This window comes from Chionomys nivalis, chromosome 4 (assembly GCF_950005125.1).
Source record: "Chionomys nivalis chromosome 4, mChiNiv1.1, whole genome shotgun sequence".
In the NCBI taxonomy this organism is placed as follows: Eukaryota; Metazoa; Chordata; class Mammalia; order Rodentia; family Cricetidae; genus Chionomys; species Chionomys nivalis.
In genome coordinates, this window is record NC_080089.1 from 54,953,644 (window position 1) to 54,979,866 (window position 26,223).

The window sequence follows — 26,223 nt, forward strand, 5'->3', positions numbered from 1 at the left end:
TTTTATTTGACCATCTGATAGGAAAGACAGCACAATCTCTTTATAATTCAGACAGAGCCTGCTCTGTGCATCCAGTCACTGGTGGATGCTCAGCTGTGCCTTCCTTTTGACTGTCATGACTAACGCTGCTTTTCATTCAGTGCGGATCTAGAGTTAGGGTTTCTGGACCACATGATAATGCCGTGTATAGCTTCTTCCTCCCAATGGTGGGGTCAAACTCAGGGTCTTGCACATGTCAGGCAAGTGCTCCTCCTCTGAGCTAGACCCCAGCCCACATCAACATTCTAACAAGCTGGTTTTCATACGGCTGACCCATTTTATATACCCTTCACAATGAGGAAGGTGCTGATTTTTTGGCCTCTGCTGAGGCTTGTTAGCATCTTTTCTTCCTTTCTTCCTTTTGTTCTTTCTTCTTTCTTTCTTTCTTTCTTTCTTTCTTTCTTTCTTTCTTTCTTTCTTTCTCTCTCTTCCTTCCTCCTTTCTTTCTCTCTTTCGGAGTCATGACAATCCTCGTCAGCATGAAGTCTTACTGTGGTTTTGATTTGCATTTCCCTGATGACTAAAGATGTAGGGCATCTTGTCCTGTGCTCGCTGGTCCTGGTACATCTTCAGTGAAATGTCTGCTCAAGGCCTTTGCCCGGTTTTGAATCGTGTCATTCTCTTCCTGTTGACGTCATCATGTATTCTAGATGCTCGTCCTTTACCAGCTGTGTGATTCTGTTGGTTGTCTTTCTATTCTCTTGATGTTGTCCTTTGACGCACAAGTTTTTACTCATTTTATCCAAGCCCCACTTAGCTATTTTTTGGTTTGTTTTGTTGTAATATCATAGTCAGGATGGCATTGCTAACTTCAGTATCAGGAAGCTTTTCTCTTAGATTTTCTTTACAGATTTTTATAACTATAGATCTTATGCTTATTGACACATTTTATGTTGATTTTTGCACATGGTATAAGGTAAGGGTTTGACTTCATTCTTTTACACGCTCATATCTAGCTTTCCCAGCAGTATTTGTGAAAAAGAACTGTCATTTCCCAAGTGAATGTTTTTGGCACTGGCCAAAGTCAACTGGCCAGGGGCAGAAGAGATGGTTCACTGGTGAATGAGACTTTCTCCTCCTCTCCAGAGGCTCTGAGTTCAGATCCCAGCACCCATGTCAAGTGGCTCACAATCACCTTCAACTCCAGCTCCAAGAAACCTGATGACCTCTTCTGTTCTCTGGGGGGACCTATACACATGTGGCACCTCCCCCCACACACACAAAATAAATCTTTAAAAATCAATTGGTCTTAGATGTGAGGGTTTATTTCTGGGTTCATTTAAAATTTTTTTAAATGTATACAGGTGGTGTCCTATCTATATGGATATCTGTGCATCACTTGTGTGCCTACTGCCTGCCTCTACAGAAAGAGGCCATTGGATCCCTTAGAATTTCAGTTAAGGATGGTTGTGAGTTACTATGTGGGTGCTGGGCCTCAAACCTGTGTCTTCTAGAAAATCAGTCAGTGCTCTTAACCACTGAACAATCCAATCCCTCTAACCCCACTTCTGAGCTCTGTATTCTGTTTCATTGTTCTATGAGTCTGCCTTTGGCCAATACTAAGGTTTTAATTGATGTAGCTCCATAGTAGAGTCTGGAATCAAGGAGTATGAATCTTCAGACTTTGTTCTTTTTCTAGATGGTTTTGACTGGTCCGGGTCTTTAGTAGGGTGCTCGTGTTCCCCTTTAATAGGTAAGGTAACTGAGGTCTGGGACTTCCTATGGTTACCTTATCTAGCCTGACTACCCACTCAATAAATTCCCATTGTATCCCCACCCTGAGTATACTAGGGAGAACCCCAAAGTGGTTGGCTCTTTTTGGTGGTGCCCTTCCTGTGTCTCTTTGGTAGGCTCTTGATTTCTAGTTCTGCTTGGCAGCCCAGGACAGTTCCCTCTCCATGGTCCATGGTAGGCCCTTATGGGAATTGATGCTACTGTGACCTCTGTCTGTCTGAGCCTGTGGGGACTGTGAAAAATTGGCCTTCTGGCCTTCGCCTCAAGGACAACAGCCTCAGAAGCAAATGATATTCCTTTTTTGGTATCCTCTCAAGACCAGATCAGATTAGCTCAGGGTGTATTCTTCAGGTACACGGTCTCCAGACCACAGAGGATAGGGAGGGCAGCTGAGGACAGCTCAAGCAAGCAAGGCTAGGGGTGATGAGCAGGGGTGAGGTGAGCCGGGAGTGGGGGACCATGTTCCTGCTGCTGTATGACAGCTGAATCAAGTGGGATGGGGGATGGGTGGAATCTGCACAGCATGAAGGGGAGGGGTTGTGTCAGGAGTACCTGTGATGGCTCTCACCTTGATGCAGGAAGGAGGGGAACTAATGCTGGAGATCTGGCTCAAGCCAGGACCTGAGCGTGAGGCAGGATCTTCCACCAGCCTGTGGGAATTTCTAGAGGAAGGAGTCAGCACACAGAGATGGAGAGGAAATGTTAGTGTGTGTGTGTGCGCCATAGGAGTTCCATAAGTACTGTCTACCTTGTTGTGTGTGTGTATGTGTGTGTATGTACAGGTGCACATGTGAGCAAGTGTGCATGCGTGTGTGTGTGCCTCAGGAGTTCCATAAGAGCTCTGTAGGAACTGTCTACCTTGTTTTTTATTTGCTTCTTTGTTTAGGTAGGAGCCTTATCGCTTACTAATTAGACTTACAGGCCGGCTAGCAGACTACTGGGATTCACCCGTCTAATTCTCCAGTGTTTAGATTACAAGTGCATTTTACCAACTGAGCTGTCTCCCTGGCCTGAGAAGGATCTGTTAAACAGCAAATGCACAGGAACCCAGCTTCCTGGGGCCCAAGGGGAAGGAAGTTCTTGCTGCTTAGAGACAAATTTTCCCAAGGAGTGGCTCTACACAAATGCTCACTGACTCTGTTTGGCAGGCAAAGAGAAGTCCCAGTTCTGACAGGGAGTCCTTTTTTTTAGAGAATGCCATCTTTTTCCTCTTGCTCTGACCTTAGAACCCAAGAACTGCCCTGCTTCAAATCTCTCTCTATTCATGGGTGGCCCTGGGAACCCTTGAACTTTCTGCATCTCTAAAACGGATATGGATATAAATCAACTTCTGTGGCTGGAAGATTGAGCCTTAACAAGGAAAGGAATCTCGCACACATTCACAGAAGGTGCAGACCCCAGCTAGTTCTGAGCCTCAGGGACAGCTCTGTCAGAGCAGGGATCCACTCTGAGCCCAGACCCTGCTGAGGCTGCAGAAGACCATGAAGACTTTCTCCAGGAGTGGGGCAGGCATGAACTCCCCTGCAGGTCCAGCAGCTCATTTCTGTCTTTTGAGGAAACTTATCCCACGCCCCGCAATTCACAGCCACAAAGCAAGATATCCCACAGCAGCCCTGCAGAGCATGAGGGATGTGTATTCACCCCAGTTTCCAGATGGAAATATTGAGACCCAGAGAAGTTAGGGTGAGGCTCCAACCCCAGTTCTTCTTTTCGATTTCCTTTTTGGTTGTCTTTTAGTCAGTATGTGCTAACCACAACAGGCACCATTTTCCAGAAGCTCACTGAGTGTCCAGGTTTCTTCATGAGTCATTTCACTGAGTCCTTACAGTGGCGATGCTGTTTGCCCTACTTTCCACAGGCAGTGGTCTCAACCAGCACTCGGGGTTAAATGACAAACCCAAGGTTTTGTCTTCGTGAGGGCAGCTGGTCAAGACCGGAACCCAATGCTCAGCTCTTCTGTGTCTAGTGGACAATGCCCTCCTAAGACATCCTCTAGCAGTAAAGGAGAAGGCTACAACACCTGGGGATGACATTTGCGAGGACAATGGCTGAGCCTTTGGTGCCTGGTTCTAGGTGGAGGAACCCTCACAGGCTACCGGAAGGAGTCCTGTGTGAACCAGCTAAAGGCCAGCTGTGAGCAGTGTCTGTCCATCCTTTGGAGCCAGCCTGGGACCCTTCAGGTTTGCTCTAGGGGTCTGTGTCTCTCCTGGTCTCAGGGTCACGGGAGGCTTCGCTCCCTCCTGTGTTCTCACCACCGCAGCCCCACTTCTTCCCCGATTCACTTACCCTCACCCGAGGCATCTGCCTCCTATGTACTCTCTGCCAGACCCTGCTGAGCCCTGAACTGACTGCAAACTCAAAATGACAGGGCTCCGTGGATGGTATGTTATTAGCCTCACTGACCCTCAGATCCACTGCCCTGTCATGGGGATAGTCACACTGTAGCATGACTTTGCAGTTTCTATGAGGACTGGAGGGGATCCTGGAGCAAGAGCACCCGACTATTGCTGTTCTGCACCCCAGCAGATTCCCCCACGCCACTGGCTTCCTCCTAAATTTGGAATCTGTCTTTTTGTGTTCCTTGGGATGCTTCAGTCCCTCACTTTGTCTGACATGATTCTGCACTGGTCAGCCGCATGCCACTCCTTCAGGTTCTGTCCATCTGTCTGTACCTTCCCTCCTCCTCCTTCCCTATTCCTTCCTGGCTCCTTTGGTGGCTAACTTGAAAGTGGACATAAGAATTACAGACTTTGCCACCCAAGGGACTCATTTCCATCTTGTGCTCTGCCTGCAAGGTGTTCTCTCCCTGCCCCCACATCCTTCCCCTTTTCTAAATCAGGAGACAGAAGTAGAGGTTGAGTTGAACCTTTAGACAAGACAGAGTAGATGGGAGACAGCAGGACCTCACAGAGCAGGGTCTCCAAGGACCATGTAGGGTACCTCCCCTTCCTCACAACTGACCCATTTGGCTTTGGTTTTTTGAGACAGGGTCTCACTATGCCGCCATAGTTGTCCTGGACCTTGCTATGTAAACCATGCTAAGATCTGTCAGCTTTTGCTTAAATGTTGAAATTAAAGGTGTGTGCCACTGACTGAGGCCCATTTAAAAGCATAAAGCTTGCCAACCAGCTAGACCTTATTCAAAAGTAGGTTTGCTCACCCATTCCCCATATCCTCAGGGCCACTGCCACACCCACACTTTCTCCTCAGGTGGTTCCTGGAAAGGCCTGAAAACTCACAACATTCTCTATTGGGCTTCCAGAGGCTACAGGGTAGCCATCAGCCACAGTCCTCGGCTCCCCTGTGCTTTGAAGCCCAGTGTGGACCCACATATCCCAGGATCCTGGCAGGTTACCAAGGCCAGGAAGAGGAGGCCATCAGACTGCAACTTGTTTGGAGGTTCTAGAAACTTCTTTCCAGCCTTAAGTTCTGGTTGACCCAGCTGGACACAGAGCAGCTCTCACCTCAGAGGGAGTAAGAGTTTATCCTTAAGCCAAATGTGAGTGACAATATTCCCAGGAGAAGTTGCCCTAAAAGATATGGTCCGTGTGGAAGTGTTTTATATGGCAAACCGTGCTGGGTGGACACACACATATATTAGTTATAGAACAAAGGATCTCATAAATCAAGGCATTTACTAAATACGCTGGAGGTGACCACAGCTAGGTGACTCCCAGCGAAGAAAAGAAACTGACATAGGTGACAGGTGCTATCTCATGGCATCCTTAGCTTTGGGACTGGTGGAAGCTAATGCCTGCCTGGAGTACACATTAATGGCTCTCATAGCCACAAGGTCAGATACAGGAGTGGGTAATGAACGGCTTTCAGGGGAACTAAAAGTAGCCCAGGGTCATTTGACTTTGATCTGTAACATTTTGTCTCTCCACAATCATGAAGTGCAGTCACTTGGCCTTGCAGATGCTTGAATCCAGGAGCAGCCTTCCCTTTTGTCCGACAACTTCAATGTGTACTCATCTGCCCCCATGGGTGTGCCATGTTCTCTAAAATGTACGTCTGCCTTTGCTTTATTGACCCTCTCTCTCCAACTCCTAGGCCTGAGCCATCTCAGAAAAGCCACAGAACACTGCTCTCCAAAACATGTAACTGTTTGCAGAGAGCCCTTCTGGCCCCTGGGCCAGAGGTACCTGGTCGCAAAATATCTAGATGAACAGGTGGCCTAAGGCTTGAGTCCTCTCTGGGCAGCTCCTGGCCTGCTCACACAGCACCAGCAATGGGTGCTCTCTACCTGTGCTGGCAGTGTGCTGCATTTCCAAGGCTACTCAGCTCCTGGAAATTCTTCCATGAACTGGCCTGGAATTGGCTCTCCTATCGCTTCCTTAGTTATCAAAGCTTGGGCATCTGGAAATGCCAACCACTGATGTCTTCTGGCCCTGATGGCCCCACAAAAGTTATAGGTAGGGCAGCATTCTGCTAGACCTTGGGTTTATGAACCTCTTCCTACACACCCTTCTCCACAGACTCTCTAGGCTAGAGACTGGCACACTCACTGAAGCCTCTGGTTATCCACTGTCTATCAGTCCCTCCGTCTGTCTGTCCAAGTCAGACAGGAGTATTTGAGCCTTTACCATTCTTAAGAAACCATTAAGTGTAGGGTGAGCCCCCATCTCAGGGTAATTATTGGAGCAACGGAAAAGTTTTCTTACTGCCCATTGACTTATCCTCCCTCTGTGTACAGTAATGGCACAATACCAGCCTCAGAACACCCGTGTCAGAAAGACAGGGACTAGTTTAGCTAGCTGTTTAAGGGCAGTGTGTAATGACTCATTAAATCCACAAGCAAGTGGGCTGGTCCCCTCCTAGGGCCCCAGGCCCAGCAGTAGTTATAGAGCTACAACCTCTGGAGGAGTTCCTGTTTCTCTGGCCCTTCATTAAGTGCATGGTTGAGCACTGTGGAGCACAGGCTCTGAGTACCAGGTCCTACAAGGAGCCAAGCAACACGCCTGCCACCTTCCTGGGTATAGGGCAGTCTCTAGGGCATTGTGTTTACTATGCCAGCTTCCCCAATAACCTTTGTGGTTGGGTTTCTCAGACCACAGGAGATAAGCAACAGGAAAGCACAGGGGGTGCACAGGGGGTGCACAGGGGGTGCAGGGTACCTGCCGTCCAATGGCTGAGAGCAGAGAGGCAGAAGCAGCCAGGCTGCTGTTGTGTGCTGGGAACTGTGCAGGGGCCTGGCAAGAGCTTTGGCACTAGAGGCAGAGGACTCCATGCACACAAATAAAGGCTGGATTTTTTGTTTGTTTGTTTTGTTTTAAGGCTTTAAGAAATGAAGAGCCCGTGAGAGAGAAGAAAGGGTCTCACTTGTAGGTAGGGCACAGTGGGAAATCCGTCCTTTTTCTGAATTACAGATCTCATTGTCCCACACTCGGGCACCAGCTGGGGCTTTCCTAGTCATTTTCAAGTAGAACCCAGGCGGATTCAACCTAGTATCGATATCCTACTGTCTATGTAATGTATGTAATGCAATGAAGCTCCTGCTCCCCCCACTTTTCACAGGGAACCTCTGGTGGAAGAGGGGACAGATCCCCTGGAACTGGAGCTATAGGTGGCTGGGAGCTGCCCTGTGGGTGCTGGGAACTGAATCCAGGTCCTCTGGAAGAGCAACCAGTGCTATGAACTACTGATCCATCTCTCCAGCCCCGCAAGCAAAATTCATTGCAATTCTTAGGCACTCTGAACTCTCCCTCCAGGCTCCACTCTGTAAGCAGCCGCAGCCATTCCTTGTCCTGGGTCACTAGGGGAGATGGAACCTCTGGTCCACAGGATACCAAAGCTCAAACTCACAGCAGCAAGCTGCCAAAGAGCTACTGAGCACACTGTGACCCCTCCATAGTCTGGAAGGCGGGAGATAGGCTGCTTCAGCATGATTGCCCTGCTTCATCCCTGTTACATGAAAACTGAGACCAAAACCCAGGCCTCTCCCGAGGCTAGAACTGGATCTGTCCTCCACATTCTTCTCTGGACTTCTAGCCAAGGGAACCTTTGAAAATGGCTCTCCCCTGCTCTTCAAGTGGATCTGGGATGGGGGAAGGGCAGAATGATTAGTTTTCTCCAGCCGGGCCTCATGGCTATGACAGATGAAAGATTCTCTCTGGTGGAGGGGCGGAGTGCTGTTTAGCTGATAGGGGCAGGCATAGGAGGTTATAGCATTGTGGTGGTAGGTCCTGAGAATGGGGTCTGGTGAAGAGATGGAGAAATGGAGGTTTAAGACCAGGCTCCTGGTCTGGACCACCTGAACTCAAATTCTGGTTGTATCCTGAGGGTCATGCAATCTGTCTGGGTCCCATTTTCCTTGTCTGTAAATGGGGGAGGGAGTCATAGTCTGGATCCCAGTGCCTGCCTCAGGGCTAGCTCTCATCTGTGTTTGCTGTCCTCACATAGCAACCCTGGCTCATGTGCTTCTCAGGGTGACGCTATGCAGTGAGAATCGGGAGGTCATTTCCACAGGGCAGGAAGTAGGGGCTGACAACAGCCAGGGCCACGGCATGCGTGTGTGGGGGGTGAGCCAGATCTAGTCTGGGAATTCCTTTTGTCTTCTCAAGTAGGATGGGGTACTGGGGCCTGACCTCCAGCACCCTGAGTGGGTCCAAGTTGCAGAAAGCCTCCTGCCCACACATCCTGGGTGAAGAAGGCAAGACCAAGAAGGGGGAAGTGTCTTTCTCAGGAGGCCTGGTCTATGTGGCCAACCCTCACAGCCACTAAGAGCGATATGAGCAGGGAAAGGAGGAAGTGGTAGTGGGGATGGAGGCTGCTTCTCCTCCCAGTCAGTGGGGCACACACAGCAGGGTCTAATGGCTTGCAGGCCTCAAGTGGGACACTTGGAGTCCCCAGAGCAGTCAATAGACCACACTTGCATAGCAAGGCACCTGGATTTCTTCTCTACTCTTTCAAGACTGAAACAAGAAGATTCATCTGGAGGCCTGGGTTGGTCCACGGAGGCTCAGAGTGGCCTCATACCACATGCCAAGCCTGATCTCACTTCTAGCTCATATGGGCCTCCTGGGTGAAGAAGGAACCTTATCTACTAACCACCCAGGACCCTGGTCTAACATGAGTTATTCCCAGGCCACTAGGCTGGGTGTGACTTCTGTATGCTTTCTGGTGGCTCTTTCTCTAGGCAGTGTTGCTCTGACCAGCCTGGCACAGCTGTGAGTCCAGGGCACCTGGATTAAATCCTAAAATATGGCCTTGTTTTGAAGTTGAGGCAACTTGAGTAATCATTTTCTGTAGTAGGGAGACTGCTTGTTTGTTCCCAGCCTCTTTGCCCTGAAATAATCACACAGAAACCGTATTATTTAAATCACTGCTTGGCCCATTAGCTCTAGCTTCTTATTGGCTAACTCTTACATATTAATTTAACTCATTTCTATTAATGTGTATTGCCACGAGGCTGCCTGGCTGGGGAAGGGGGTGCTACATGGCTTCTCTCTGACTCTTCCTCCTTTCTCCCAGCATTCAGTTTAGTTTTCCCCAAGTACCTAAGTTCTGCTCTGCTATAGGTCCAAAGCAGCTTCTTTGTTAACCAATGATATTCACAGCACACAGAGGGGAATCCCACATCAATTTTCCAAAAATATCTTTTGTTTTGACTTTGGTTCTAGGTGTTTGCTTGCTTATATTTTGTTGTAGTTTGTTGTTGTTGTTTTGGTTTGGTTGTTTTTTTGAGACAGGATCTCACTCCATAGCCCAGGCTGGACTTGGCCTCATGTTTCTCTTACCCCAGTCTCCCAAGTACTGGGATTACAGGCATTGTATCACCATATGCAGCCTCTGAAGCTATCGCATGTGTGTGCATGCATGAGAGAGTGTGTCTGTGAGGAGGGGGCGGGGTACTACCTCAGGTGTCCTTCCTCAGGAGTCTGCCACCTTGTTTATTGGGACAACCTCTTTCTGGAACTGGAGCTCACTAATCCCGCTAGGCTAGACAGGCCAGCAAGTCCCGGGGATCTGCCTGTCTCTGCCTCCCCAAAGCTGGGGTTACAAATGCATGCCACTAGACTCAGTATTTTTAATGCGGTTGCTAGAGTTCAAACTCAGATCCTCATATTTACAAAGCAAGCACTTTACCAGGAGAATCAACTCTCTGACCCCAAAAGCTATCTCCATACACCTTCTGCACCACACCAGGGTTTTTGCTTTGAGCCACACCAAAAGCTATCATTCTTAAATTAATTGTTTTAGTGCTTCAAGGTGAGATAATCTATGGACTGACTGGCTCAGTGAACTTGGTCTACTGAATGCCTTTGGGGCTATGGCACTGGGGCCCGGCCAACCTAGAGTACTCCAGGTTCTAGGAGTTGCCTTGGGCAGTCCCCTACCCTCTTTGGGCATCTTCATTTCCATCTGTCCCTTGATGGATCTTGGTGTTTTCAGTAGGGCAAAGGCTGGGATGTTCTGGAATAGTGTGTGGTCGATATTCAGCAAACAGAGAGCTCGCTGCTGCCAGGCTGTTTTCCCTACTGCCCAGCACCCCGTCACTGAAACCTTTATGAGCGTAAATTCACAAGGAGAGTAAGTGGCAAGTCTAAGATCCACTTGGCCCAGGGTAGAGCTTGGGGGCAATTTATAGGGCCAGGAAGCAGGGCGGTCCAAGGTATGGGGAAGAGGGACTGGGAGCAGAGTAATCTGCGGTCTGCAGGAGCGCAAACTTTGCAGCTCTTCTTGGTTAGAAAGTGGGGGTATTCGCTTGTCTGAGAACTCTACCTTCTCGAGGGGAAAAGGTCGTTCAGGTGACACCTGTGAAGGCAGTGGTTTCGGGCCGTAGAGGCCGTCAGGTTTGTGAATGGCTTTGACGACCCTCTTATCAGTGGTTTCCGGAGCGAAGCGGAGGACTGATAATGTCAGCTCAGTCATACAGACCCCAGAACTGGGACTTCTGAAGAAAACTAAAAGTGACTAGAGAGGACATGGAGGCTCAGTCGGAGCAGGGAATGGCACAAAGGGTTGGGGAGGGGAAATGGGACTGGGCCTTAGTGCTGGCTAGCTGCTGACCATCAAAGCCAGGCTGTCCTCCATGGCGTCTTGGAAGCAGAGGTCATAGCCTCCGGATGATGCATCCTGGGAATGGCTCGGGTCCTGAAGAGCTGCCTAGGGCTGCAGAAGCTCCCCATTCCTAGCTGCAAAGTCCTACTCAGCACATGCCTAGCAGGCGGTAATGGATCAAGGAAGGGCTTCACTGTCATAAAAGATTTGTCTTGTTATTTATGCATTGTGTGCACATGTGCATGTATGCGGCTGCCTGCACAGGCTAAAAGTGTGTGTGGGTGGGGTGTCAGATTTTCTGGAGCTGAAGTTGCAGAAGGTTGCGAGCCACCTGACATGGGTGCTGGGAACTCAACTTGGTCCTCTCCAAGAGCAGCCAGTACTCTTAACCTCTGAGCCATCTCTCAAGCCCCAGAGAGAGCTCAATTTTCATACTCAAAGGTAAGATCACAGCAGGATTTGATTGACAGGCTAAGTGTGGAGGAAGGAGGTGGGTGAGGCGGTGGGGGAGAGGAGAGGAAGCTAGGGTAGCCCTGGCGAGTCTGTCTTAGATAGCTGGTGGACTTCTGATGGAGAGCTTCTTTGCTGCGGTCCCTTTCCTTCTCGGCAGCACGCTGAACAGTGAATCAAAGTCTGTCCTCTGAGAAGGTGGCGGTGTGGGGGTGAAGGAGGAGGGAAATGAGGGGGGCAGGGATGGGAGGCAAGGCAGGCCGTCCTGAGGGGCTAGGTACTTCCTTAGAACAGCTGGGTCACTTGTGACTATGGCTCATTCCGCCTGATGCCACCGTAGCGCACAGGGGCTGGATAGGAGTCTCCAGCCTGTGGCAGACACAGTGGAGACTAGCTCCTGAAGACCTGGCCACAGTGTCTCCTGCTGCCTCTCATGCCCTCCAGTATGGCACATGTGAGTCTGCTCGGTTTTCCTTTTCTACTTTGGGTCTCAGAACAGAAAAGCCCCCTAGAAAGTCAGGACTGGGCATGGGGTTCTGCGGGAAGAGAGGGCATTGACCACTAGCCCTCCCCCAAGTCTTCCTCAGAGGCACAGTGGAGAAGCAGACCCCTGAGGGGCTAGGTTCTAGTTTGTAATATGGCCCCAGGCAGGTCCTTCCGTTCTCCGAGGCTCAGTTTCTTAAGGGCTGAGGGGCACTGGACAGAGCGTCACAGTTCTGGGGTCTGTGGTTTCATGGCCTGAATGCTAACTAACTTCAGCTCAGTGACCCCCATAGGGAAGGGTAAGGGGGGAGTCTATGGCTTCTAATTCACTTTTCCCCCATGCTGCTACAGTCTTTGACCTGGGCGCCCCCAGGGAGGGCAGAGGCCAAGAGTGGGAAGCTGTACTCTCAGCTCGTGAAAAAGTGGCTGTCCTTCAAAGACAAAACATGTGAGCCTGGCTCAGGATGGTGCGGCCTAGAATTGGGGGAGACTATGCCTGCCCACAATGGGCCTGCAACAGGTTACAGGAGCAACTGTCTCTGGCTGGGGCCTCAGATAGTCGGCGGAGGTCTAGATCCGCTACTCAATGACCAGTGGGCAGCTGACCCTGGGCCCGGCCCTGCAAAGCTGCTCAGAGAAGAGGATACGAGCTTAGGGGCTGAAACCTTACAAAGAGATTCAACTCTTCACCTTGGCTGAATGTGGACGGGGGCCCACTTATGCCCCCTGTATTCTTCCCCAATATCTGACTCTCTGCAGATCTTGAAGCATGCCAAATACCCCTGAAGGAAGCTTGCTGAAGCTGTAACCCCAGGCTTCTAGGCAATCACCCTACCCCTAAGCCATACCCTCAGCTCTTTTGCTGGTTTTTAAACTCCACCCATGTCCACTACACACTCATAATTTTGAGGGGAGGCCTGGGGTATGGGAAGGAATCAGGTTAAGTATGGGTGACCCCTAAAGAGACTTGTTGACAGGCTCTATGGGTGGGTTTGGGAAGCTGGGGTTCCTTTCAGTCAGTGGGGCTTACAGAGGGTCTGAGGGACAGATGCCCCTGCTTTCCTTCAGGATCCCTGCCGTACCACCCGAAGGCAACCACACAGGACCCAGGAGGGCTGTGGGTGGGAGGCCTAGGTGAGGATGTTGCAGGAACTTCCTTGTGGTCCCTGAGCTCCACCTCTGTCCTCTGGTTGCCCACACTGGAGGCTCAGACATGCTCAGAAGCCACTAGTGAGAGACAGCAGTCAAGTGATCCAGGGGTCACCTGGACTGTTTGGCAAGGCCTAGGCACAAGGTCAGCTGCCTCCTAAATTCCTAGACGGCCTTTCACCCTAGTGAAGACAGCTCACAGCCGGGGTTGCAGCATTGAGCCAGGCAGTCAGTGTTCTATGACCAGCTTCCAGATTTATCTCCTGAGCAGGCTTCCTTACTTAGCTGAAGTCACAAGATCATAAAGGTATGAGCCACACCAGACATTTAATGACAAAGAATCTGATGTCTGGCTGTCATCATGGAACCACAGCAGGACCGTTTTCATCCATCTTGTGTTGAAGTTAATGTGTCAGCCTCTTGAGGCCCAATGCCAAGCTCAGCAGTCCCTGCCTGGACAGCTGTGGTTCCAGAACCTTCATATATGGTGTGGTGCTATGAGCCAGCATGAAGCTGGGCCCTAAACTATCAGTGCTTGACCAGAGCTCTGGTGCTGTCAATATGGAGCCAAAACTGAGGACATGGAGGCCAGAGAGGGCCTATCCAGAGGGCTGCAGAGATGGCTCCGTGCCCTTTCAGAGGACCTGGGTTCAATTCCCAATACCCAGGTGGCAGCTCACAACTGTCTGTAATTCCAGTTCTTCACCCTAATGCACATAAAATGAGTAGTGCGAGAGAGAGGCTGTTCTCAGGAGTTGTCAGCAGGGTCCCTGCTGCCCTGCTGGAGTTCTCACGGATGTCCTACGTTACAGTGCAGGGACTTCACGGCCCACACGGGATATGAGGTACTGCTGCAGCGGCTGCTGGATGGCAGGAAGATGTGCAAGGATGTGGAGGAGCTGCTCAGGCAGAGGTGAGCAGGGCTGGGCTTGGCTCTGGGAAGATGGGGAGGGAAGTGGTTACACCCACTAGAGCCCTGGTGCTGTCATATGGAGCTAAAACTGAGGAGATGGCTTGGTGGGTTAAACAAGCTTGGGTCCCAAAGGGACCTGAGTTCAAATCCCCTCCTATAGCAAGAGGGGATACAGAGACAGAATTCCCAGAAGGACATGGGGCAGCTACCCTGGTGTCTCTGTAGAATATAGTATACTCATGCATGAAATCTTAAAGGGGTGGGGGAAGGGTGGGAAGTTGTTCTTTGACCTCCACAGGTGCATTGTGGTACCTATGCACTTGCACTCATGCACACACACACACACACACACACACACAAAAGCCAGAGCTCTCTGTTGTCCCCTGTGGCCCCTAGGCTTGGTCCACATCCAAGGGGCATACCAGGCCATGTTCAACTGGCATTTATCTCAAAAGGAGACAGAGCTCAACTTTTTCAGTAGCCATCTTGCCAGCAAAGTATGATGGGAGAATGTGGATCCTGCACATATTTTGGGGCCATAGCCAGCCAAGAGTGGTGGAAGGGACCCAGTGTTGCTCTGTCCTTGCAGGGCCCAGGCGGAGGAGAAGTATGGGAAGGAGCTGGTGCAGATCGCGCGCAAGGCCGGAGGCCAGACGGAGATCAAGTAAGAGTGCTGGTGGCCCCCACTGCCCCTCTGAGGAACCTTCTGGACTTTACTCAGGGCTTGGACCTTTATGATGTGGGGCAAACTGGGCAAGAACTGGACAGCGGCATCTGGACCCTGTGTGATGCCTGTCACCAGGCTTCTGAGGTCAAGGTCTTGTACTTGTTTGTGCTCAGAGCAGGATACATGGTACCACCAGTCTCCCCTTCACCGGAAAGGACAGGTGCCAGGCCCTATTCCTGTTGGTGCAGCTCTCTGCACGTCTGTATGAGGCATGCTCAGTGTGCTATGAGTCACCCGTGGTTATCAGTGGAGTGGGAGATGCCACCAACTGACAGCTATGCACCTTGTGAATGGGTTGCGGCGGCGGGGGTGGAGGGGGGGCACACGATCTCTTGCCCACTGCAGAAGAATGAATGGTTGTGGGGGTTGAGGCTCTGGGTAGGTCTTGCTTCTTGCTTCTTATAGAAGTCTAGAGGGACAGTGTCTGTCTGCCTCTTAGATAAGGCAGACAGAATCAACTGTACAGGAAGGCTTTTGTTAAGAAGTATTCACTGCTAGCCAGGAGATAGTGGTGCAGCCTTTAATCCCAGCACTGAGTTTGAGGCCAACTTGGTTGACCGAGCGAGTTCTAGGACAGCCAAGGCAAGGAAACCCTGCCTTGAAAACCAAGCAACAACACACACAACAAGGCAAACAGAAAGAACTCTGCAGCAGGCCTTTGTGGGGGACAGTTTAAACAAAGGGATGGCTGATCAGACCCCAACATGCCCTGATCCAGCCTTGATCTTGTTGATAGGCCTGCTAGCAGGGGCTGGGGACCCACCAGGGAAGATAAAGCCATGTGTTGTCCTTGTTACCCTATTTCCTCTCTGTGGCCCCTCCCCAGCCAGTCCTTCAGCAGGAAATGCAGGTGGGTCTCTAGTACTTTATACAGACCCTTGCGGACGGGATCGTTAGGAAGGGCCTGGCTGGTGGCCGTCCTCCAACACCAGTCCCCTCTGCCTGTAACACAGGGGAACAGAGTTGGGTAGACAAAAAGACGAAGTCCTGAGGGTGGAGTAACTTCCCAGATCACCCACACAAAGAAAACTGTACTGGCTTGCCTCCTCTTCTGCAGCCCCCAAGCCAGCGTTTCTGCCTGGGGTCCTGGCCTCACATGGGCTTAGATCGCACAAAGCCAGAGGCTCAGGCCACATAGATTAAAGGACATTTTACTCACACCTTAAAATAAGTGCTCCACTGGTGGACCTGTCTGAGCCCCTGCGTGGTAAGGACAGGCTAATATTGCAGGAGCTTACTGTCGCCGTCCACACCCCATGACCAGCCTTGCAGAAAGGTTAACTTGGTTCTCCGGCCCCTGTCACCCTTCCTTTCTCTCTACCTACCCCTGTTTGGTCCTCTGGGTCTCCCCAAAACTCCCACCTTTCCCAGGAAGTGGTCACCTTCTCCCTGTCTTACTTTTGCTGCCGCAGGAGGGGTGCCTGAGAGGGTGGAGGGGAGCTAGGCCAGTGCCCTGTGAGCTCCTCTGTGGTGACAGATGAGCAGTGATAGCCAGGGGCACCGTAAGGCCCACCTCACCCTCAGCCCTCACAAACAAACCTAAATGCTGAGGTTCTCCTATCAGGGGATGTTTTGTGTGTTTTATGATCTCTGCTCCACTGAGCGCAAAGTGAAGATGTCATTGAGGAGAGGTAACCCTGTTGTTCCCAACCCTGCAGGTGCCAAGGCCTGTTTCCAGCTGGGAGAGATTAGCTGCCTGGCTGGCAGGTGGCCAGGATTGGGGGTGCTAAGACGGGGAGACTAGTGTGTTGCATGCTCTGTGAGGAGGACACTTACACTGTGAAACGAAGCCCGAGCATAGATCTTCTGAGTCTCTTGAGAGCCGAGCCGAAAGGCCACGAGGAAGCGTTGCATGTGTGGACACGGGCGGTGGGTGGCGGATGACAAAGCCAGAAGCGTCCTAGCCCCTACCACTCTAGAGAAAGCGGGGTCACCACAGCAGATATCCCCCACCTTCCTCTGCAAAGTGGGAGGGCTGGCCTTGACATTTTAAAGATTTGTTAAAAATGTGTGTGTCAGTCTGTCTGTGTGGATCTGTGCAGGAGCCCACAGAGCCAGAGGTGTCAGGTCCCCTGGAGCTGGAGCCACAGGGCTGTGACCTGCCTGATGTGGGTGCTGGGAACCAAACTTGGGTCCTCTGCAGCAGAAGAATGTGCTCTTAACCCCTGAGTCACTGCTTTAATCCTTGGCCTTGTGGTTTTGCTTCTTAACAACTGCGTGACTGTAGGGTGGCTTCTTGCATTTGTGGCTCAGTTTCCTTGTCTGTAAATGGCAATAATCAAAATATTTTGGGTATTCTGACTTGTGCGTTTGAGGTGGGCCAGCCACCCTCATACTGAGTGTTGTCAGCAGACCCGGGAAGGTACAGACTGAGTCGTCAGTGGTCAGAGGCCTGCGCATCTGGCTGTCTGATGGCTCCCAGGCTGCCGGGGCTGCTCTGTAGCTTTGTCATTCAGGGTAAATGGGCCCCTATAATCCTCCTTCAGGTCTGGATCCCCAGGGGTCCTGTCAGGTTGCCACTCCTCCTTGACCTCAGTTTCCTCAACTGTCCAAGGAGAAGAGGAAACCTCTGTGGAAAACGTTCCTTCTACCCCAAGGGCACAGGCAGATTGGCTTCTGTTGAAAGGACAGTCTGGGACTTGGTTATGAGGTGGGTGTCATATGACAATTTTACCACCAGGGGGCAGGAGAGCGCTCTGCAGAGAGGCCATGAAGTCTGTATCAAGTGACTCCTCAGCTGCTGGCTCTGAGTCTAGTGAGCCTGCCTTCCTCCGGACTCAGTTTCCACGCCAACCCAACTGAGTAGTTTCTCAGGCATCCTGGTGAGAAGGAAGCCACGGCATTTTTGCTTCCTTAGCTAGGGGCTGCAGACGGTGTCTAGGGACCTTGGGGTAAGCTGCACCACCAAGCCCTTGTTTTGTTGTCCTTAAGAGACTCAGTACTCCTAGACCCAAGCTGGGAGCTTGGAGGGACAGACTTCCCTCACCATTCAGGCCTGATTCATGCCACTTAGCTGGGGGAAGGGCTCTGAGAAAGGACTCAAGCTGGAGTAGCCAGGCACCCTCCTACCTGAGATCAAGGCAGCAGCTTCTGGGAAGGGCCATTAGAAAACTTTTTTTTTTTTATTTTTCCCCGAGACAGGGTTTCTCTGTAGCTTTTTGGTTCCTGTCTTGGAACTAGCTCTTGTAGACCAGGCTGGCCTCGAATTCACAGAGATCCGCCTGCCTCTGTCTCCCGAGTGCTGGGATTAAAGGCGTGCACCACCACTGCCTGGCTAGAAAACTCTTAGAAGGGGCCTGTTGGTGCCAGGAGGATGTCCCTGGGACTGGCAGAGTATGTGTGTGAGTGTGCCAGGCATGTAAAGCTCCCACCGTGCTCCGGGCCTCAATGATACCTGTCAATGGACTCACATACTCATACCTTCTCTGTAGAAGGGAAGTAAAGAGGGAGAGCTGGGTGGCATGCCTAGGACCACACAGCGGATGAGTGGCAGAGCCTGGTCATCTGGCTCCAGCGTCTACTGCTGTTATGTGTGGTAGCCCACGGCAGGAGGACACTCTGATTTCTACACCATCATCTGATCATCTGCCTTTCAAAGGCCCAGGTCCTGAGAGCTCGGGCTCTCCTTTGGGCTTCCTGTATCTGCCCCAGGACTCCTGTATGTCCTGAGATGGGCATGCAGGCTCCTCAGTTCAGCCCTCAGCTCCACTGTGCTCTGAGGCCAAGGCTGCCAGGCAGAATACAGGGCACTGTGCTCCCTAGCGCACAGTGAGGGCTCTTTGGTCAGGTGCTCATCATTTGTTATTGGGGCATCCTTACACTCAGGAAGCCATTTTAAAATAAGGTCCAACTAAACTGAGCCCTGTAGAGATCTCTGGGAAAGAGAATCTGGGTGTTTTGTGTAGCTCAGGACAGCCTTGAACCCGTGGCCTTCTGCCTCTGCTGCCTGAGTGTTAGGACTACAGCCAGTGCCACCCCCAACCCCTCATGTTCCACGTAGCAGCCCTCCTGCTTGTGTGCTGTCCGGGCTTCTAGGCCCTGTGCAGCCTCTTCCTTTTCTTCCCCTCTGGGCCCTCCCTGGACCTGAGGACCCAGCCCTCTTCTCTAGGCATGCAAATGGAGGGGTGAGGGAGCTGAGTGAGGGAGTGGCTTCCTTTCCTGCCATAGCAAGAAGGTTTGATTGTGGGGCTGGAGAGATGGCTCAGAGGCTAACAGCAGTGGCTGCTGGTCCAGAGGTCCAAGTTCAATTCCCAGCCACCACACAGTGGCTCACAAACATCTTGAATGAGATCTGGTGCCCTCTTCTGGTCTGCAGGCAGAACACCACATGCATACATAATCTTAAAAAGAAAAAAGAAATTTTGATTGTTTTGTAATTTACAAAGAAAACTTTGTTTTCTAGAATGCCAGTTTTGGGTTCACATTAATGATGACCATAGCCAAAGGGTTCCTTGCATTCAGAAGTAGTGAATAAAGGTTAGGACCCTCCCTCCAAAACAATGGGCCAGGTAGGACTTCAGGTTTTTGCATGCCTGCTTGCTGACCTAGACTTCTGTTTCACAGTTCCCTGAGGACCTCCTTTGACTCCCTGAAGCAGCGTAAGTTCCAACCATCCCCTCATGGGCAGCAAGGCTGTAGGGGCTCTTACAGGGGTGACGAGGGTGTGTACTTGGGCTGTAGTCAGCTTTCTGTGGAAGATGTCAGGGGTAGGAGGTGAAGTGTGAGGGTGCCAGACTGGTCCAGGCAGAGGCCACACTGTCACCCTAGAGACAGAGAACGTGGGCAGCGCACACATCCAGCTGGCCCTGGCCCTGCGTGAGGAGCTGCGGAGTCTGGAGGAGTTCCGTGAGAGGCAGAAAGAACAGCGGAAGAAGGTAAGGAGGGATGCGGGCTAAAGGAGAGAGGGCAGGGGACCAAGGAGGGGATGGTGGCTGAGGTCACCCCCGTTCTGGGGCCAGTTGGGAACTATGTCTTAATGAAAGTTAGAAGGCGTGTGATCTGGTTTGCTTTCCTGTTGCCGCGGTAAAACACTGACTTGGGAAGGTAGGTTTATTTGGTTTACACGTCCCATGTCACAATCACTGAGGGCCATTAGGGCAGGAACTGAGGCAGAGACCACAAGCAATGCTTACTGGCCCATGTTCAGATACATTTCTTACACAGCTCAGGTCCACCTGCCTAGGGACAGTCCCGCCAATAGTGAACTGGGTCCTCTTGACAGCCAAGAAAATGCCTTACAGACATTCCCACAGGTCAATCCAATGGGAGCAATTCCCTATTGAGGGTCTCTCTCTTCTTAGGGTTGTCAAGTTGCCCTGGGAAGCCAACCACAACCATGTGATTTTATACAGCCTTAGCTCTGAACCACAATGCCCCGTGGAGGCCCACTGCAGAGCTGCCATGTGCCAGGAAGAGGAAAAGATGGGGGACTTGACTATCCTACTTCATAGACTGCAGAGGGTCAGGGACAGCATCAGGTGTCCAGAGGTGCCAATTTGAATGGAGGTCCCTGGAAGCTAGTCCTGAACATAAGGATTAGATTAGCGCTGTTGGTTCTGAAGACAGGCAGACTCGGGGGCCAGTACTCTGTAGGGCTGTTCAGCAGGGGTGGGGGGAGACACTATTTAGGGGTGCAGCCTGGGCTTCAGGCTCGGCTAAGCATCTGAAGGCACTTACTATCAATGTGCAGAGCGGGCTGGCTTCACAGGGAGTGGCTGCACCTACACTGAATGGAAGTTAGCTCCTCATCAAGGGCAGTGTGTAATCTCAGGCTTGGGGATGCTTTGCAGAGAGGCTGTAAGGCTCTGGGGAGGGAACCCCACTCTCAAGCCTGTGATTCTGATTGGCTGAGCACCCTGTGGGGGGGATGCCTCTCCCAAGCCTATGACTCTGGCCGAGCACCTGGCCCACCTGGAAGGTAAGAGGCTATATTTCAGAGCTGGGGCCAAGCAGCATCTGTGGATCCAGGAAAGGTCCTTCCCCTTCCTGTGCCTCAGTTTCTCTCTTGTAAGATACTCTTACTGGCATCCCTTGCCTTGGGAACTTGATCCTTCCCAAATATTAAGGAAGAAACTTAGTTCATTGTACACCCTGTGTCTTAGTTAGGGTTTCTGTTGCTGAAGAGATACCATGACCACCATAACTCTTATAAAGAAAACATTTAATTGGGGTGACTTGCTTACAGTTTCAGAGGTTCAGTCCATCATCATAGTGATGTGTAGGCAGATGTGGGGCTGGCTACATCTTGATATGTAGGCCACAGGAAGTTGACCGAGACACTGGGCAGTATCCTGAGCACAGGAAACCTCAAAGCCCACCTCCACAGTGACACACTTCCTCCAACGAGCCCATACCCACTCCAACATAGCCACACCTCCTAATAGTAACACTCCCTATGAGATACTATGGGGGCCAATTTCATTTAAACTACCACATCCTGTCTGCCCATCTGGACAGTCTCAGGCTTACAGGAATCTAATAGGCTTTCCAGAGCAGGTGGGTCCCCAGAGCTATCTCTAGAAACTCCCTGGACTTGAGTGTTGGAACAGGTGACCCCTCTGCCAGGAAGCTTGCCCCAGAGCATGTGGAAAACCTAACGTGACAGAGGAGACCTGGCTGGGCTACTGTGAGCTTTGTGGTCAGAGCAGCTCCTTCCCCAGAGAGGTCAGGCCCTGCCCCCAGAGCTGTGATGTGGTGAGCCCAATAGAGAGGGACACACGGTGTCCATGGCTGGTCAGGTGCACAGGCAGGTTCCTGTGACCTGGTGGCTTGCCAGGGCCTCCCCAGGACCCCAGAGCACAATCTGGCTCCGCTCCGATAGCCAGAGGCATTCTAGGTGTAACTCTCCCGACTCTCAGCCTCTATGCTGGCTGTTCCACTCCACCCAAGACGACTAGGGTGAGTTCTGTGCTATGCTGTGCCGTGTCATGGTGTGGCTATGAGTGTGCATGCATACGTGAATGTTTAGTCCAGGGTCATGAACTGGTGAATACCGGAGTGTGTGGTGTGTACATGAGTGGCCCATGGGTGTGCAGAGGCCTATGTGTAGTGTGAGCAGTTGGGAGATGGGGGCAGAGTATGGGCTAGGTATGCATGTGTATACCAGTGTATACTCAGTGTGAGCAAGTGGAAGCTTGTGAATGAAGGACTCAGGACTTACGTGAGTATCTGTATGTGAGTGAGGATGCTCTCTCTGGCTGGAGCCCAAGACAGGCTGAGGTTCACAGTAAGGAAACAGTAGGCATATCTACAACCGAAGCTTTTCTATCATTCTGAGTGCAGGTATTGTGTTTCTGTTTAGACAGGGTCTCATTATATAACCTTGGCTGGTCTGGAGCTTTCTATATGAACCAGGCTGGCCTCACACTCATAGAGATCCTCCTGCCTCAGCCTCCCAAATGCTGGGTTTAAAGGTGTGCAATATCACACCTACCTGGTATTGTTTTGAAGGAGGCAACTCTAGGAGAAAGTGGACATGGACATACATGCACATGAGCTTGGAGGGGTGTTGTGTCCCAGGGACAAGGACAACCCATCCTCTTGGCCTAGGGGAGCGTCGTGAGGCCAGAGCCCCCAGCTCAGAGCCTCATGTCTCCTGCAGTATGAGGCCGTCATGGACCGTGTCCAGAAGAGCAAGCTGTCACTCTACAAGAAGACCATGGAGGTAAATTAGAGGGCTCTGGAACAGGCTTCCTCAGACCTTGGTCCATTACGTGTATCAGCCTGCTGGAGGCTGTGCTGGATGTCCAAGTCCTTCGGGGTCTTGCATGAAGGACAGGACAGTCCTATACACAGTAATCCATGAGTGTGACCCACACTGTCAGCTGGGGAGCCCAGAAGTGGCAAGGACATCTGAGAGGACAGAAGGTGTCAGGGCTCGGAAGATGGTACCCAAGCATGGGAAGGATGCCTTTTCCACCAAAGTCCCCCACAGGGAGGGAGTCTGGGAATAGGGAGCCTTACCCTGGGGCCCCAAGTAGGGCATGCGGCCCCCAGCACACCTCTCTGCACCTTCAGTCCAAGAAGGCATATGACCAGAAGTGCCGGGATGCAGATGACGCCGAACAGGCCTTTGAGCGTGTGAGTGCCAACGGCCACCAGAAGCAAGTAGAAAAGGTATGTAGGGTACCAGGGGTGGGACATGGAGGTGATGGATGTCGTGTCACCCAGAGCAGGGTGGAGTTGGTAGGCAGGGAAGGGCCATCATCCCTGAGTTGAATTTGCACCTAGGGCATGCTAGCTGCTCACCCTTTTCCAATTCTGTGTCCACACTGTATGATGGGTGCCCTCCAGGACCATTCTTAACACAGGTCCTCTGCAGCACAGGCAACCTCCAGACAGGGTAGGGGTGACTCAACTATCAGGGCCCTTAACAGCTGTTGCACAGCCTAGAAAGCTGAACCCCAGATAGAGCAGGGGTTGTGGATGAATTGAATCCAGGTTGACCAGCGCCCAGGTTCTGAGCAGCAATGCAGTGAAGCCCACACGGGTCTTAGCATCTGGGTTTCTCGTGTTCCCGGTGGCTGTGGTTTCTGCTTTTATTTCCTTTTCATGTGACCAACCTGGTCCACTCTACAGCAAGGCTGCTGGTGACTGGTAGAACTCACTCACCCACCCTTGGATAGCCCTGGAGTGGCCGGGGGAGGGGGTGCCAGTCACTTCTGCATAGCTTCAGGACCAGGATTCCTGGGCTGGCACTCAGTGTCACTCTCCTGTTTCCTCAGAGCCAGAATAAAGCCAAGCAGTGCAAGGAGTCCGCCACAGAGGCAGGTATGAGGCCCTGGTCACTCCTCTTCCCTCAACTGGTGCTCCCCAACTGCGAGATGTGTCCCCTGTGTGCCACTCAGAGTACAGACTCTCCCTTGTCCCGCTGCATGCTTCTCCCTCAGCTATCCCATGCAGGCATGATGACTTTCTCTTAACATGCAGAAACGGAGGCACAGAGATGTCACACAGCCACTAAGAAGTGTTAGCATTTGAATCCAAGCCATGGTTTCAGAGCTTGAGATCTCAGGGTGCTATCCCTTCATCTCACACACAGTGATAAATTAAATGCTCCCGTTCAGCCTTCCTAGGACCTGGCTCCCATCCTCTATCTGACGGCAGCATTCGCTTCCCATCCTCCCACCCCAGGGCTGGAGTCTTCCTTCTGTGCCACCTCTCCAATACCCACTGCTCCCTCAGCAAGTGCCAGATGACCATATCACGACTCTAGCTTGATGGCTTGTAGTACATTTGCAGAAGCACTCTCCTTGAGCCTCAGTTTACCATCTGTGAAGTGAGGGGATGGGACACAGGGAATGGAGCGGAACTTTTGTGTGGAGAGTTCTACACCAGCCTTTGGCACTCAGAGCACAGTGGGGAAGTGGAGAGTCACCCTGAAAAGGACAGAGGGCAGCTGTGTGTGCTGACTAGCAGCTAGCCAGGCCCCTTGGGGAGGGGGCTCCCAGGACTTGGGGGAGGTCGTGCTGGGTGGGTCTCTGCAGGAGTGAAGGAACTTTCAGGGGAGGTTCAAGCTACCAGGCCCGACTAAGGGTCCTCTCTGTTTGTAGAGCGAGTGTACAGGCAAAATATTGAACAGCTGGAAAGAGCGAGGACTGAATGGGAGCAGGAACATCGGACCACCTGTGAGGCAAGTGGCCCAGGCAAGCAGCCTGCTCCTCCATGTACCCCCCAACCCTATCCGTGGGAAGCTAGGGTTGGGGGATGGTACTCCTTCCTTCCACTTCTAAGTCATCTGCTTAGCTGGTGCCCAGGGTCTGTCCCCAGTACTATCTGGCCCTACGCCCTGGATCCCTTTGCTGCAGATCATAAAGCCCAAATTGAGCTCAAAGCCCACCCTGCAAGCTATTGATGGACAGAACCAAGACAGAGTCCTGTGCCTCTCACTAGGCTCCCCCAGCCTTCCTCCTAGGACAGGGGACTTAATGGAGACAGAGCAAACAGGCATTCCAACAGCCCAACTTCCCTCCAGCTGCCCTAGTGAGAAGCAGGGGTGGGGGGATCTACAAGGCTGTCTTGGCTAGATTTTTCTGTAGCAGCGTGGTTTGTGCTGATCACCTAACTGAGCTGTGGTGGGGCTGCCTGACCTGGCCCCACAACCCTCTTTCCTCCCCTACAGGCCTTCCAGCTGCAAGAGTTTGACCGACTGACCATCCTCCGCAATGCCTTGTGGGTACACTGCAACCAGCTCTCCATGCAGTGTGTCAAGGATGACGAGGTGAGCCGGGTGGTGGTGGCGCACGCCTTTAATCCCAGCACTCGGGAGGCAGAGGCAGGCGGATCTCTGTGAGTTCGAAGCCAGCCTGGTCTACAAGAGCTAGTTCCAGGACAGGAACCAAAAAGCTACGGAGAAACCGTCTCGAAAAATCAAAAAAAAGAAAAAAGAAAAAAAAAAGGATGACGAGGTGTGTGCTGGGAGGAGGGGGAGCCTGGTGGGCTCAGGTCTACCGGGGCCACCAGCATCTTCCCAGACCTCTGTGGTTCACATGGAAGAGGAACAAGGCCTCTGGTCCAGTCTCCAAGCCTCGGGAACTTTGTGTCCCTGGGGTTCCCTGCATCTGCCTTCTCATCCCTGCTTCTACACTCGGGCCACCTGACCCTTCAGGGCTGTGTCCATCCACTCTCTCCGACACAGGAGAGCTCTCCTCCAGGCTCGTGCTGGTGGGAACCTGGTCTAGGGTCTCTTACACTCCTTCCCATCTCTCTCAGGGTCTCTGTCACCTTACAGAGCCCAGTACTCTGGGCTGGCTGGGGTACATTCTCCTTCAGGTCGGGGGCTACCACCTACACCAGGGACCTGGGCAACTCAGACCCCTCTTGCCCATGGGCAGCTGATCCTTGATGGAGTCCTCGTGGCATCTAGGTGTGTGCTCTAGATACCCTCAGACTCAGAGCCCAGCTTCTGAGTGACCTTGGTATATCACTTCCCTCATCTTAAAACAGGTTAAACCATGGGCCTTAGAGGACAGGAGTGATCTGGGCCTCTGGTCAGGGCTCTGAGCTCAGGTTTTCAGGAAATTTCTGAATATCAGCCAGGTCTCTAGTCCCTCTGGCAGGCCTGACATCCCAAGGTTCCTCTGGTCAGCACTGAGTTTGAAGGTTCAGACTCAGAGGCAGGACAACGGCAAGGCTAGGTTATCAAGATGACTTCCGTAAGGGCAGATACTGGGGTGAAGCGTGGGCACAGCCTTTGCTCATTTCCCTTCCCCCAGCTCTATGAGGAAGTACGGCTGACACTGGAAGGCTGTGATGTGGACAGTGACATCAATGGCTTCATCCAGGCCAAGAGCACTGGCAGAGAGCCCCCAGGTAAGCCCAGCCCGAGGGCGGCTCAGCTTCTGCAGCCAGGCCGGGCTGGCTCTAGACTGGGCCCAGGCTTTTTAGAGCCTTAGATGTCAAGTTCAGGCTGGGGTGGCTCCCACTTCCCTACTGGATGGAGGTAGGCCACACATAGGCTGGGGGACAGTATATTCTGGGGCCAGGCTCTTGGCTTGTTTCCCTTGAGGTTTAAAAGGAACAGAGCGGAGTGCACAAGGGTTCTCTGGATGGGGAACAAGAGAGGGGGATGGGAAATTTTAAGTAGGCCGCAGTGGAGTGGTTGGCACAAATCCCCTGCAGAAAGTCATGAATCTAGAATATCCATTCTGGGTCGGAGAGATGGCTCAGGGGTTAAGAACATTTGCTGCTTTGCTGCTCTCCCAGAGGTTTCCCAGCACCCACATCA

At 51.9% G+C, this 26,223-nt stretch overlaps 1 protein-coding gene across 1 annotated transcript in view; it reads left to right on the top strand.

Moving 5' to 3' along the window:
• The window catches only part of Pstpip1 (proline-serine-threonine phosphatase interacting protein 1), a 38,146-nt gene that overhangs the window by 8,884 nt on the left and 3,039 nt on the right, over positions 1–26,223 (top strand). Inside the window, exons 2-11 of the mRNA XM_057768137.1 lie at positions 13,671–13,771; positions 14,361–14,435; positions 19,062–19,096; positions 19,266–19,372; positions 22,099–22,161; positions 22,515–22,613; positions 23,222–23,267; positions 24,050–24,129; positions 24,619–24,717; positions 25,712–25,808. Coding sequence (XP_057624120.1) covers positions 13,671–13,771; positions 14,361–14,435; positions 19,062–19,096; positions 19,266–19,372; positions 22,099–22,161; positions 22,515–22,613; positions 23,222–23,267; positions 24,050–24,129; positions 24,619–24,717; positions 25,712–25,808 — 802 coding nt within the window. The remainder of the gene's footprint in view (positions 1–13,670; positions 13,772–14,360; positions 14,436–19,061; positions 19,097–19,265; positions 19,373–22,098; positions 22,162–22,514; positions 22,614–23,221; positions 23,268–24,049; positions 24,130–24,618; positions 24,718–25,711; positions 25,809–26,223) is intronic.